The sequence below is a fragment of the Balaenoptera borealis genome (genome assembly GCF_965194805.1).
Source record: "Balaenoptera borealis genome assembly, chromosome: 21".
NCBI lineage: Eukaryota > Metazoa > Chordata > Mammalia > Artiodactyla > Balaenopteridae > Balaenoptera > Balaenoptera borealis.
In genome coordinates this window covers 6,417,967-6,433,176 of record NC_138880.1, presented here as the reverse complement: position 1 = coordinate 6,433,176, position 15,210 = coordinate 6,417,967, and the positions used below count along the sequence as shown (strand labels likewise).

The following is a 15,210-nucleotide window of genomic DNA, read 5'->3' as shown; positions in this document are numbered from 1 at the left end:
GTTCCCCAAACAGGGATGAAACTGTGCTCCCTGCAGTGGAAGCATGGAGTTTTAACCACTGGACCACCAGGGACATCCCTTCTGTAACAATTTATATTTAATTGTTTTCTTTCCTTAATTAAGTCTGTCAGTCTCTGATGTTTGCTTGGATTATTTAATACACTCATTAATTTTTTTGGTGGGAGGTCTTTCAAATCAACTGAATAGCTAATTCGTTATTTAAGGACAGCACAGCATACCATTGTATTTATATACCATAATTTATTCATTTATTCTATTATTGGTGAGTATTCACTTTGTTTCCCGTTTTTTAAATGTTGCTTTGTCACTATAAATAATGCTACATGAAGTATCCTTAGTCATGAGTTCCTACACCTTGGGAATTTAATCTCTGTGAAAGTAGGTCACCAGGAGTATGGATGATGGGTCAAAGGATATGTATGTAGTTTAATTTTAATAGATATTGTTCATTGCTTTATAAAAAGGCTGTAACTTTTTGCATCTCCAAGGTAAAACTGAAAGTAGTATTTTCCTCTCATACCTGCCAACGATTAGTTTTATATTTCTCTTTAATTTTTGTCAGGCAATGGGTATAAAATTATATCTCATTGTAATTTTAACTTCCATTCCTTAACTGAGAACTAATTTGAACATCATTTAATGTTTACTGGCCACTAGTATTTCCTTTTCACTGAACTGACAACTTAATCCTTTTGCTCATTTTATTAATGGTTGTTTGCCTTCTTGTCAACTTATAAGAAAACTTTGAATATTAAAAATATTCATGCTTTGTTCATTATCCACTCAATGTGAAGGAGCATATCACCTGTTTTCTTCTAGGTGTTTTATGGTTTCAGGTCTTGCATTCAAGTCTTTAAAACATTTTGAATTATTTTTTTGTGTATGGTGTAAGATAGTAGTACAGTTTCATTCTTTCGCATGTGTTGTACAGTTTTCCCTACATTATTTATTAAAGAGACTGTCCTTTCCCCATTTGTTGTAAACTAATTAACCCACGATAATGTGTTGGTTTTTTTCCTGAACTCTCTATTCTGTTCCATTGATTTATGTGTCTGTTTTAATGACAATACCACCCACAGTGCTTTGTATCAGTAATATAGTTTGAAATCAGGGAACATGATGTCTCCAGCTTTGTTCTTTCTCACATTTGCTTTGGCTAGTCAGGGTCTTTGTAGTTCTATACAAATTTTAGGTCTGTTTTTTCTATTTCTGTGAAAAATGCCATTGACATTTTGATAAGGATTGCATTGAATCTGTATATTGCTTTGGGTAGTGTGAACATTTTAACAATATTAACTATTCTAATTTATGAGCTTGGAAAAACTTTCCACTCATTTGTGCCTTCTTCAGTTGCTTTCATCAATGTCTTTTAGTTTTCAGTGTAAAGACCTTATCTCCTTGGTTAAATTTTTCCTAGGTATTTTATTCTTTTGATGCAATTGTAAGTGGGATTGTTTTCTTAATTTCTCTCTCTGATAGCCTGTTATTATTATAAAGAAATGTAACAGATTTTTGAATATTGGTTTTTTATCCTGCAACTTTGGTGAATTTTTCTTAGTTCCAACAGTTTTTTGGTGGAGTCTTTAAGGTTTTCTATATATGTCAGCTGCAAACAGTGACAGTTTTACTTCTTTTTTCCCAATTTGAATACATTGTATTTCCTTTTCTTGCTTAATCTCTCTGGCCAGGACTTCCAATACTATGCTAGATAAGAGTGGCGATAGTAGGTATCCTTCCCTTGTTCTTGGTCTTAGAGGGAAAGTTTTTAGCTTTACACTGTTGAGCATGATGTTGGCCGTGGGCTTTATTATGCTGAGACACATTCTCTCTGTATTCACTTTGTTGAGAGTTTTTATCCTGAAAGGAGGTTGAATTTTGTCAAATGCTTTTTCTGCATCTATTGAGATGATCATATGATTTTTTATTCTTTATTTTGTTAACGTGGTGTGTATCACATTGACTGATTCACAGAAATAGAACCATTCTTGCATCCCTGGAATAAATCCCACTTGATCATGATGTATGATCCTTTTAGTGTGCTGTTGAATTCGCATTGCCAATATTCTGAGGATTTTTCCACCTATATTCATCAGGAATATTGGCCTGTAATTTTCTTTGCTTGGGGTGTTTTTGTCTGGTTTCAATATTAGGATAATGCTGGCCTCATAAAATGTGTTTGGAAGGCTTCCTTCTACTCTTAATTTTGCAAGAGTTTGTAGTGCCTTTTTTTTTTTTTTGTAGTGCCTTTTTGTATTTTTTTTATAGTTTTCATTTTCACATGTTACATCTATAAAAATAAATAATATTTAAAAACTAATAAATTGGTCATTTAAATAATTTCTTAACTCATGCTTTTAAATTTTAAACATAATAACCATCATTAAATATTAAGCAATATATATTTAGATCTAAAAGGCAATTATCTTTTTCAGTATAATCGTATGGGTTCTGATACAACTGTTGTCACTCAAAAAATTTTCCAGTTGATTGGATTGACCAATGCTGTAAGTGTTTGCTTTTGCATTTGTTTGTGTTACTTAAACAATTCTCAGACTTTTATTATGACCCTGCCTGAATACACATATTGTGTGAAAGAGGGCAAATATATAATCATCTTAAGTTTCAGTTTTCTAACTGTTTAATTGGAGTAATAATAATTGTAAATACCTAATTAGGGTTTTGTAAGGATTAAATTAAACACTTGACGTTGGGCTGGCTTAAGCACAAGCATATCAAAATGTTACTTATTATTTGTTTTATTAGTGATATTTATTACTTGCTAATAGAATTTATAAGATCCAATCCGGATTTAGAGTTTAGGTTTTTAATATTTACATCAGTATAGTGTTTATTTTTGCAGATAAATTCCCAAATCTATTTAAACCATGTAGTTTGAACATATTTTCTTTATGTCTTCTATTTTAGATTTTTGATTCATTTAATATTACAGTAATTCTATCTTCATTAGAGCTTTGGATAGACGAAAATAAAATTCCGGTAACTGGAGATGCCAATGAATTATTACACAGATTTTTAAAATGGAAACGATCTTATCTTGTTTTGCGTCCACATGATGTGGCATTTTTACTTGTGTAAGTATATCTTGGCATTACTAAATCTTATACATTAGAAAGCATATGTAATTTGACCTAATTTCTGACAGTTGGCAGGACCTTAGGGAAAAAAATCTTGTGTCATTTTTTTATGTACAACATCCTGTGAATATTATTTTTCACAACACAGGTTTTATAGTAGAATTACTAATATCAATTACTCTATTTATTGGCTTATAGCTAAAACTCACTTCAATCTTATTACCATGTTTTCTTACCTTGAGTAGATAACATATCATTAAATGTGCCTAACTATACATAAAATATTAACAATATCTATCTGAAAAAATATACCTGAATTCTATGAATATAGTAATATGACCTTCTTTTAATGCTTCATTTCCATAAAATCAAAACAAAATAGTGATGAAATGGAAATACTATTGTACATTTCAATATCTCTGACACACTATATTCACAGTGAGCTGCACTTTAAAAAATATAAGCCTCCCTTTCTATTTAATAATCTCTTTGTTTTTCTCTTATCAATATTCAGAACCTATATGTATTATATATTATCATATTATGTAAAAATCATGTATATAATTATAAAATTATAATCTTTTAAGTTATTTTTTGTCCCACAAATACGCATGCCTTTGCATGGCTAGGGCAGGCTAATTCTATCTGATTAAGGGGAGACTTCAACACATAAGCTTACTCTGCCCATTTGTCAACTTCATTGGCTTAGCTTTCTACTTTTAAGGAATTTTATTTATTTTTATTATTTTTACATTATAGGAATCAGTATAATTTTTTTAAATTACATTAAAAAAATCTTCATTATTCTCTAAAAATCCATATGATAATACACTTTTTATTATTTGTTTTTTAAATCTATTTGCAAAATAAGCAGACACGGTTAGTCCCTTTCTATGCTTTGTTATCATAGTGTTAAAGTGGAAATATCTATGAATTTGTTATATAAATATGCAAAACAAAAAATATTAGGTAAATTTAATATTAATTGTTCTTAATTTTACAAAATTTTATGATTTGCTTCTTTTTTAAACTTAAGTTACAGAGAAAAGCCAAATTATGTTGGTGCAACCTTTCAAGGGAGGCTGTGTGATAAATACTATGGAGGAGGTGTTGCTCTGGTATGGTATGGTTTAAGTTACTTGGCTAAGATGTATAAGTACGATGCTGTTTAGAGTAATATATGATTAACTATTTCTGTATTTTATTATGGCTAAGTATATTAAAATTTGCATAATGATTCTAGGGATCTTTGTTCCTGCTGCTGACAGAAATATGTGAACTATAAGAAGTCCTCATTGAACTTAATACATATAAAATTTTTACAATTTTCCTCTTGTGAGTTCAAATTATCCTCTTTTAGAAAGTTAAGGTAGTGATCTATTTTATAGTCTTATAAGAAGCTCATAAATTTTTCATATACTCAATATTTAATAACTAATTTTAATTTCAAGCTTAGATTTTGATCATTTTCTTCATTATGTAGCTGATTCAATTATGAAGCAAGTTAAAATAAAACTTTTGAAACTATTTATCAATTGCCGCAAAATGCTTCCTGGGACATAGGTGAAGAATAACAGAATCAAATGCACTAATTGGCATTTCTATCTTAGTAGAAAATCTTGGTTTGCTTAAAATTGGTATGTTTTTGCTCCTATTTAATAACGCTTTGGTTATTCTGAAGTATAAAACTTGCCTTTTAAAATTTTTTGTGTGTTTGTACAAAATAATCTGGAGATTGAGGAAGGCTATGCATAATACTCTTGTTTAAGTGCACAAGTTAAGTGAAGATATAAGAAGATGAGTCAATGAAATGGAGACAAATTTCATCTTTAAAATTCATAATTCATGCAAATATGGCTTATCTTTTATGGGCAAATCATTACCTAGTCTCAAAAGCTCGAATTTGGCTGATTTACCTAGTCATATGCAACACAGAAATCTTAAAACTTTCACATGGAGCAGGCTTAGCTACCAAGTGGAAGGAAATCTCCTTGTTTACTGAAAAAGAGGGCAGTGGTCTCTGAACTGAAAGGAGCAATCAGAGAAGAACTCTTCTCGTATTCTTCTTTCTTATTCTCCACACTTCACTGGGGTAATCATTGCCAAACCTTTCGCTGGAAAAATGAGCAGTAGCTGATGTTCACAGGAATGTGATGTTGAAAAAAACAGATGAAGCTCTGTCCTCTGATATTTAAACATCCACCACCCTCCCTACCTAATCACCCAGAGCTGTGGAATAAAATTTAGGAAACACATTCTTCTGAAGCTGCTTCTTCCTAAAGTTTATGGGTGAAACCACAACCCAAGTAGTTTTGGGGTGAGTAGAAGCAAGTAAATATAATCAGCAGGAGATTTTTGTTGTCTGCAGCTGTTTGCCCTTGGGTCATCCACTTATCTGTCCTGACGCAAGTTCACTCACAAGGACAGACACAAATTAGTTCTTGGCATCACGAGTTTTATACATTACATACTACCAGACACATTATCTGTTGACCTCAGTTCATGGACTATACAGATCATGGGTATTAAACTTCCTCAGAAAAAAGCACACTATACAACATTGACCACTTGAAGCAGAACTATGAGTAGTTGTAGGCCAGGAATTTCAAACAAAACAAAGTGTACAATATCATAGAAAAAGACTAGTTAGAAACATTAGATATGAACAATATAATAGTTATAATAAATTGCATGAGGGATACAATTGATACATATGGAGATAAATTATCGAATTAGGACCTCTCAGAAGACATCAGAAAAGTTAAAGAAAAGATAAAATTAAGAGACATGGATGATTAAAGTCAAAAGAACAGTTCTAAAGAAAAAAATGGAGATAATTTCACAGAATGACAGTCACAGAACACTGTCTCCAGCCACTACCAGATCAACAAGGTGCCTACACCAGGAAATCCCTCCTGAAGTCGCCCCATGATCCCTGGCAGGAGGGGAGGAAAGTGGATTGTCTGGTGAAAAGGACACATGGAAAGCCAAAAAAGAAGAGATAAAAATGCATACCAAGAATGAAATGAAAATGTCAAAGGAAAATTGTTATGTTTCTAAAAAGAAATAAATCATATAACGATGAAGATGTTCAACAGTCAGAAAAGCCACACTGGATGCAAAAAGACTTTACACTTAAAATATTGAGCTAAAAGTACTTTGAGGGCATGATTCATATCTTAAAAAAATTCATTCAAACAGAAGGGACAATAAAAATACTCTCAGGCACATAAGTCCTCAAAGGATTTGCCAAACAAAAGACTAACATTCAGAACATATTTGTAGAAATTACTTATATTTATGAAAAGCCACAAGGATTATGAAAACTAAAGAGAATAACTGTTGCTGAATTTTATCGTTACCTTAAAATGAAAATACCTGGGTTGGGGTGTGTGGCAAAGAAAGGTATGTCAATACTAAGCCAGAACTCATATTCTATGGTAGTGTAGAGATGGTTAAGGGAGAGATAAAAATGACATGAAAACATATTATAGAACTTGTCTTCTTAAGAAAACAGTAAAGATATTGGTATGTTTTAGAAAGAAGTAAGGGTATATGAAATGAATGTTGGTCTTAAGAACAAATAAGAAGAAAACTACACCATATAAGAGTCTAATGGAAGAAATGTAAAGACAGCCAAGGAAGGAGAAACTTAAAAACAATAATGTAAAATAAAATGAATAGAAAATAATCAAATGAAATGTTTTAAACATACCCCAATATAATGACAATCATGTGAATGTAAATGAATTAAACTCACCAAGTAAGAGATAGAGTCTCTGATGGATTAAAAAAATTTTAAAGACAGAGTAGGAATATACTAATAAAATTACAAAAATAATGGGGAACTACTACAGATATAAATAACATTTAAGAGATAATAGAACAATTTATAACTTAAATAAATTTGAAAACTTAGACAAATAGTACATTGTTAATAGAAGCCCATAATTTACTAAAAGTTACACAAGAAGAACTAGAAATTCAGAATAACACCAAACTATTAAAAGAATTGATATATTATTTTAAAATCTCACAAGGGGAGAAACAATGCTTTTAGGAACACATTCTACACAATTTTGAGGGAACCAATTATTTCAATCTTATATTTGCATTTCCTAATAAGAAGATACATTAGGATAATATGATAAAAATTGATGGGATGTGGAGGAGGCTATTTTAGCTGGGGAGATCAGAGAAAAACTTCGAGGAGAAGGTTTTTAAGAAGAGGAATGAATGATGAGACAAAGGCAGTCATTGCAAGACCTAGGAAATCAGAACCCATGAAAATGATCATTAAATTCAAGGCTTTCAGATGGAAATGAATATCAAGAACAAGATGGTTGTGAAAATATTGATTGTCGAAGTAAGCAACCGACTAATCATATAGAGCCTTATGGATCTTGGTAAATCGTTTTGGATTTTATCCTCTTTGCAAGGAAAAGGCACTGGGAGTTTTGAAGCCAGAGAGAAATATTTCTCTGGTTACCTTTTAGAAAAGTGATCATAGAGGGGTGAGGATCCACAACAAGGAGACCATACAGGAGACAATTGCAGATGAATGGTATTAACTGGTGTTTTATTCTTGGATATGCGAGAAGTAGCTTTTATCTGGTATATATCATGAAAGCAGAACATATAGGGCTTGCTGACTTACTGGATACATGCCATGAATGGCATGGAAACATCTATGATTATGCTCAAGATTATTCTTGAGAAGCTAGGTAGAGGAAGGCAGGGCAGCTGGCTTTGGAGGCAGAGGGGAATGTAAGGGTGGAAGAAAGTTTCATTTTGAACCTGAACCTGTAAAGTTTGAGAGATGCTTGTGGTGGTGAATTTTATATGTCAACTTGGAGGGATTTGATGAGATTATTTAAATCAGTGAAATCTGAGTAAAGCATATTGCCCTCCATAATGTGGGTTGGCCTCATCTAATCAGTTGAAGGATTGAATAGAACAAAAAGACCATCCTCTTCAAGCAAGAAGAAATTCTTCAGCAGAATACCTTCAGGCTTCATCTGTGCCATCGGCTCTCCTGTGTGTCCAGGCTGCCAGCGCACTCTGCAGGTTTAGACTTGCCAGCCTTCAGAATTGTGTGAGCCATTTCCTTATAATAAGCCTCTTCATGTATAATATTCCTTATCATATGTGTGCTATTGATTCTATTTCTCTAGAGAAGCCTGATTAATACAATGGCTAATAATTAAACATAAATATATGCTTAAATATTAAACGATAGGTACAAGATAGGGTTGATGATGATGAATAGATGATAGATACATAGATAGACAGCTTTATGTCTCCTTTCTCCAGCACCACCTTGTCTCAATAACTATAGTTTTATGGTAAATCATTGAAAATGATAGTGTAAACCCTACTACTTCCTCTTCAGACTGATTTAGCTTTTCTCGGTTTTCTGACTTTCTCTTTTAAAATCAGCTTGTCAATTTCAACAAAACCTACTCGGACTTTGGTTTTTGAATTGAATCTTTAGGTCAATTTGACATCTTAACAATACTGATTATCCATGACATTGATAAACATGTGCTTTTTATTGCTTCATATAACGCTTCATATAATGTAACCAATAAAAAGAAGTACTGTTATACTCACCATTGATCTCAAAAACTGTATGTTGGGCAAAAGAAGCCACAAACAAAAGAATCTTTACTTCGTATGCCATTTTTCTGAAGATAAAGTGTAGGAAAGATAAACCATATTGTTAAACATCAGAATCGAAGTTAAATTTTGTGGAGAGATAATTCCTGAAAACTTGCTGGAGAGAACTTCCTGAGTGATAAAAATACTTTGTATCTTATTCACTGTAGTGGTTGTGTAGGTATGTGTCACATGCACACATACATGCACTTCACAAATATGTGTGTATATATGTATGCACAAATAATATGTATAAATAAATTATGAATGTGTATATGTGTGTATATAGATATTGTATATATACATATATGTATGTGTATGTATATTTATATAAAACTGCATCAAGGCACTTAAGATTTGTACACTTGACTTAAGATAAAATTATTTAAAAAGCCTGAAGCCATCGTACAGAATAAAATGTTATTAGTAATTTCAGAGGGACAATAATCAAAAGAGATTTTTTAAAGTTTTAATTTCAGCTATTAAAAATTATCAGGTTGTTTTCTCTTTATAAGTTTCAAACTCATGTATAATGCTACAGAAATTTTAACCCTAAGAATAAGAAAAAGAACAGACTATGTCACCAAAGGAAAATTAATGTATCAATATTAACATAAAACAGCAAAATGTTTTTCAAGTAAAATAAATATGAATTTTAAGTGATTCATTATTTAGGATGAAACATACTTTGACTATCATTATATGAATAAACCTGAACTCATATGTACCTAGCTAAATAACTCTAAAATAAACAAAGCAATAATTAATCTCTCAGAACAAAATTTAGAAAATTTGAACGCTATTGATAAGCTTTGTCTGAAAGGCCTAGGTAGAATCTTGATTCCTAAATTAGAGACTACAAAATATACATGGCAGACACATTTTATAGAAAATGACCACATGGTACACAATAAAGGAAGTCTCAATACTTACTTGTCAGGAAATTTCTCAGCCTAGTGATTGGCACATAAGAAGCCATAACAAACACCAGGTGTCGTTCTTGTTATTTGACAACTGTTGTCCTAAGCAGGCATTATTCACCAAAAGAAACTAGTCCGCTTAGTTGTAAATTTTTTCTAAAAATATTTTTAAAAATCCAATGCTAAATATAATTTTACTTTTTCCCTTACGTTATTTTCATAACAGAAGTAGTCATAACCATAACTTTTAGCAAATTCTCGTACTCCAGTCCATACATTTTTCAAGGTTTTCGTACTAGTCTGTTATGGACTAAGTTGTGTCCCCCTAAAATTCATATACTGAAGCCCTAACCCCCAGTGTGGCTGTATTTGGAGAAGGGGTCTTTAAGGGAGTCATTAAGGTTAAAGCAGGTCATAAGCCTGGGCCCCTAATCCAATAGGATTGGTGTCTTTGTGGGAAGAGGAGGAGCCAGCACACAAGGAGGGAAGGCCACTGAGGACGCAGGGCCAAGGCAGCCCTCCAGAAGCCTGGGAGACAGACCTCACCAGAAACTGACCCTGCTGGCACCTTGAGCAACGTTCTCTGTGATATTGTTTGAGGGCAGCCCAAGCTGACTAATAGAAGTAAGGGTGTCAGAAAGGGAATGTAAAGAAATTCCATCTCAAATACAAAACCATGTCTTTGATCCTATGATACAAGGAAAGGAGAGACCAGAACATATGCACTAATCAGAAGATAAAGAATAAAAGAGCAGTTGCATATTGGGATTTTATACAAATAACATGAAATTTTTTGGATGTTGTTATTTCCCTCTTACTGCGCTATGAGTGATAATAAGGAACAGGAGAGATGGAGAAAAAGAAGCAATTGTAAAGATATATTGATTGAATGATTGCCAGGTCTTTTCTACAATATCCTGAAGACAAGAAAAGCTGAATAACTACACTGATAACATAATATTCTCTTATTTATTATATTATTATTTATAATATCCTATTATGTAAATGTTCGAAATTTATCAGAATCCATCATTTTCTTCCCCATAGAATCAAGCATTCCTCCTCCTCCTCATCTACCTCCCCTTGCCCCCTCCCCCTCCTTCTTCTCTTCTTTTTGTTCTTCTCCCTCCATCCCTCCTCCCTCCCTCTCTCCCCTTCTCTCCTCCACCCCTCTCTCTCTGAAAATGGATGGTACATTCACCTGTGTTATTTTGATAAAGGGACCATTTATCAATGTGTACGCAAGATGTAGGGACTTTGCATTACCTCAGGGCTAGTAATAAAGAAATGTAATTGTCACCCAGGCTTGAAGGAAAGGACAATGTCAGTTTATTAGGGTTATACATGGAAGGTAGAAACCTCTATTCAAGGGTTCGGACAGTCATAGGTACCCTGGAAGTGATGGTAATAAATATCCTGCTCTTTTCTCACCCTTTCCTCCCCATTAGACCAAATCAAGGTAAGAGAAGAGGGCAAAGGAACCCTTTGACATAATCCATTGGTATAGTCCTTCTGAGCTGGAGAGTAGGGTGGAAAGTAATGGAAAGTTGATTGAGAGAGGCAAACAGAAGATACCAAAATATATCCCTAGGAACCTATCTTGAAGTATAGTCATCAATGTTATTAGATATATTTGAAGGGATATTGTGATTTGTGGATTTTTCTTAAAAATCGTATGTTCAGTATGGTCTAAGCGTGCTATAATAAACATCTTACACTTGTTAATAAGTGATAAAAGCATTTAGTTTTGAAAATAAAGTTTAAGCCACTGTGAAGAGTCAGCATTCTTATCATCAGTCATTATTACCATAATATAAATTGATTCAATGAGCTAATTTATGTTTTTTTTAAAATGCATGTAACAGCATATAAAATATTATCTCCTGTAATTAAATTACAAATGAGCACAAACTGTTCATTTATAATTGATACTCTGTGTGTATATGTGTGTGTCTATAAAGACTTTCTTTTATGAGTACAAACATGGTTATAGCTATTGTTATATATGATTAACAAGTTATTGGGACAAATAATGTTCTTGGCCTGATGCCACCAAATGAACCATATGTTTACATTTTTGTAAAATTTCACACTTCACTTTTCATATTTTCCTTATATTGATAATGGTACCTGTAACATATTAGGCCAACATGGATGGCACTTCTGTGATTAACATATTTGATGTCTCTATTCTATCATGTGACTATTTTTAATAATTACATTATACTCCAGGTAAATAAATTATCTCCTAAAATGTGAATGTATACATGTATGTTTTTTTTCCCAGCACCCCAGAACCATAAGTCTGGAATCACTTGCAGTTATTATAGCTCAATTACTGAGCCTTAGTATGGGAATAACTTATGATGACATCAACAAATGCCACTGCCCAGGAGCTGTCTGCGTAATGAACCCAGAAGCAATGTAAGATGCTTTGCTTTTATATGCTTTACGTATATAGTTTATATGAAAATAAGTTTGGTGTATTTTGTTTATGAAAGTCTATGCTATTAAAATAATTATTAATGGTCGAATATAAACTGTGGCCAATGACCCCAGATCGAAATATGTATTCCAGTGCCCCTGCTGCATATCTCAATATTTCTTGTAATCTAATGTCACACTTGCTTTCTCATGTGACCTACCTCTACATTTATCTCTATGTTACTTGCATGATTTTATAATTTAATGCATGATTTGATAAGCCAAATATGGGCTTGTGTTCATTATACAAGAATGATTTATTAGAGGAGGCCTTTTGCAGTAGTTATCATGCCTCAGAGGCCTACTGAAGTTTTTGCTATTATCCTCAGTATTTAGAATGTGCTATGAGATTTTACAGAATTAGAACCAAATAGTCAGGAGATTTACGGAAACCATCATCCAGTCAGTGACTGGACCCAGTCTCTTATACTTTTTATTTATTTTATTTGTTTTTAACTGTAACCCAACAGTACATTTTATTTAATTTTATTTAACAGTACACTTAATTTCTTTTATATTATCGCTAATATTTTGCCTTTCTTTCACTTTCCAATTTCTCCCCAAAGCAACTTAATCAACCAAAAAACTTAACCTACAATCTTAATGAGTGTTGAAATTTTTTTCATTAATTTTTAAACATAACTTTGATTCTTGTGTAGATATGAAAAAAATAGAAATTCCACTTAAAAATATAAAATTATGGCCTGTATAAAATTGGTGGAATTATTAATACACATATAGAAACCATTCATCTGTGGAAATGCTTTTTTAAAAAGCTTAGTTTGACAAATTACAATCTTGCAAAAAGTGCTTATTAATCATATCTTTAAATGCATTGCATCATTTGAATAACATTGCGTGATTCTAAAATTTTGGACAACACAGACATTTTATTCATCATTGAATGGGAAAAAAATGATGTGAAAATCTATTTAAAGGAAAATCTGAATAAAGAGGGCATATTTGAAAACGATTCATTGCTAGTCTTTAAACTGGTGGGAAACATCTTCTAGAATTATTCATCTTTAATGCCTTTTGACACTATCACATTCAGTGATTTTGCACAGGACAGAGTCCTAATAGGACATATGCCTTTCTGAGGCAGCTGTCCTCAATCTAACCTTAAAATTTGCCTTATTAAATGGCAGTACTTAAGGAGTTTAACATGTTATTTTGTTTCTGTAATCCATAGAAAATACATGGCCCACACTGATTTTTTTTACAAAAGACTTGTCATTTTTCTGAGGGCTCACAATCAGTAGTCCATGGTTTATTCAGTCTATGTATCCAGCGAGTCAGACATGCTACCTGATATGTTTCCGAATTTCAACTTTCTTTGACATTTTAATATTTTAATTAGGAACTTTGTTTCTTTAGATAAAGAAGTTGTCGTTATGAAACTGTGCTTTTTTGGCTCATTCGAAGGTAGCAATATATCTGAGCTTTGGAAACAATGACTAAGGAAAAAAATGTTTAATAAAATACATTGAGATAGAACAGAGTATAGCTTTTTTTTTTTTTAATTTTAAGTAAAATGAAAGTAAAAGAGAATGGTAGTTTTCAAATACATCCACAAATTGTTGCTACTTCTCCCTTCAAGAGGTAGAGTTTAATTTCCCTCCTATTGAGTATGGGTTGGATTTGGTGACTTGATTTCATCAAATAGACCATGATAGATTGATGGTGTGTGACTTTCAAGATTAGATAATTAAAGAGTTTGCAAATTTCTCTGTACTCTCTCTTTGATCAGGTGCCCAGGTTGAAGCTAGGTGCCATATCGTGAGGACAGTTGAGTAACTTTATATAGAGGTCCATATGGCCAGAAACTTGGGCCTATTGCCAATAGAATAAAAGGGCAGATAAAAGCACAGCTGTAAACATTACTTCATATAACTTAAATTTGTGGTTTCATTTAAGGCCAATGGTCTGCTCCTAGCTTTACAAAAGCTAAATGTAAGTATTATACAAGGAAGTCATGTATCAGAGGCTCTATTATCAAGGAAAAATGGGAGAATAGAGAATGAGAACATCCAGCAAATCTGTGCAAGTATTCAAGCTGCAAATAAATTATCTAATTGGATAAAATTATGATTGATAATCTCTTCCTAATGACAACATTAATTTCATTATCAGAAAATGTACCCCTCTATAAACAAGTTCACACAGAGTAAACATCTTGCATTGCCTATTTCTCAATAATATTAAAGTTCTATCAATTTTTCTCCTTTTGTTTTCTGGAGATAGAAATCATCTGAATTGTTGGCAATGTAATAATAAATCTATTATTTATGGTTAATATAATTAAAGAGTATATTCAAACTGGATGCAACCACAAAAAACACCAAAATTGGTAGTTTGTCCAAAAATCTCTAATGTTTTTCATAGTCCTCATGCGAAAAACATTTTCCTGTAATAATCCACATGACTAGAATTTGAGTCTATTGCCTTAAAATTTAGTAATTTTATATTAGCTATATTTATCATTAGATTATAGACTTTTCTTCTGAGGTTAGTCAATTTACGGAAGCGACGGTTACATAAAAATCTGATGTTTGATGTATTTTTAGTCATTCCAGTGGTGTGAAGATCTTTAGTAACTGCAGCATGGAAGATTTTGCGCATTTTCTTAAGTCAAAGTCCCAGTGTCTTCAAAACCAGCCGCGTTTAGATCCAACATTCAAAGTGGCAGTTTGCGGTAACGGAGAAGTCGAAGAAGGAGAACAATGTGACTGTGGGAATCAGGAGGTTGGTACTAATTTGGCAGATTACACACCAGAATTACATCAAAAATTATTAGTTAATTTTTATACTGTCACACTGCCATTTTACCTAATTTATCAAACTTCCTTTTCAACAAAGACCTTAAGGATGTATATTGGGATTATATTAATGAGTACACTTAAATATTGGTATATGAATTCAGCAGTTTGTAGATTATTCATACTGGTCATTTTCAAGGTCTTAACCCTATAGCTCAGCGGTCCCCAACATTTTTGGCACCAGGGATGGTTTCGTGGAAGACAATTTTTCCA

At 32.4% G+C, this 15,210-nt stretch overlaps 1 protein-coding gene across 1 annotated transcript in view; it reads left to right on the top strand.

The window, feature by feature from the left end:
* The window catches only part of ADAM2 (ADAM metallopeptidase domain 2), a 101,495-nt gene that overhangs the window by 43,969 nt on the left and 42,316 nt on the right, over nt 1-15,210 (top strand). Inside the window, exons 6-10 of the mRNA XM_082374770.1 lie at nt 2,454-2,525; nt 2,947-3,113; nt 4,153-4,234; nt 11,982-12,118; nt 14,746-14,923. Of these exons, the coding sequence (XP_082230896.1) occupies nt 2,454-2,525; nt 2,947-3,113; nt 4,153-4,234; nt 11,982-12,118; nt 14,746-14,923 (636 nt within the window). The remainder of the gene's footprint in view (nt 1-2,453; nt 2,526-2,946; nt 3,114-4,152; nt 4,235-11,981; nt 12,119-14,745; nt 14,924-15,210) is intronic.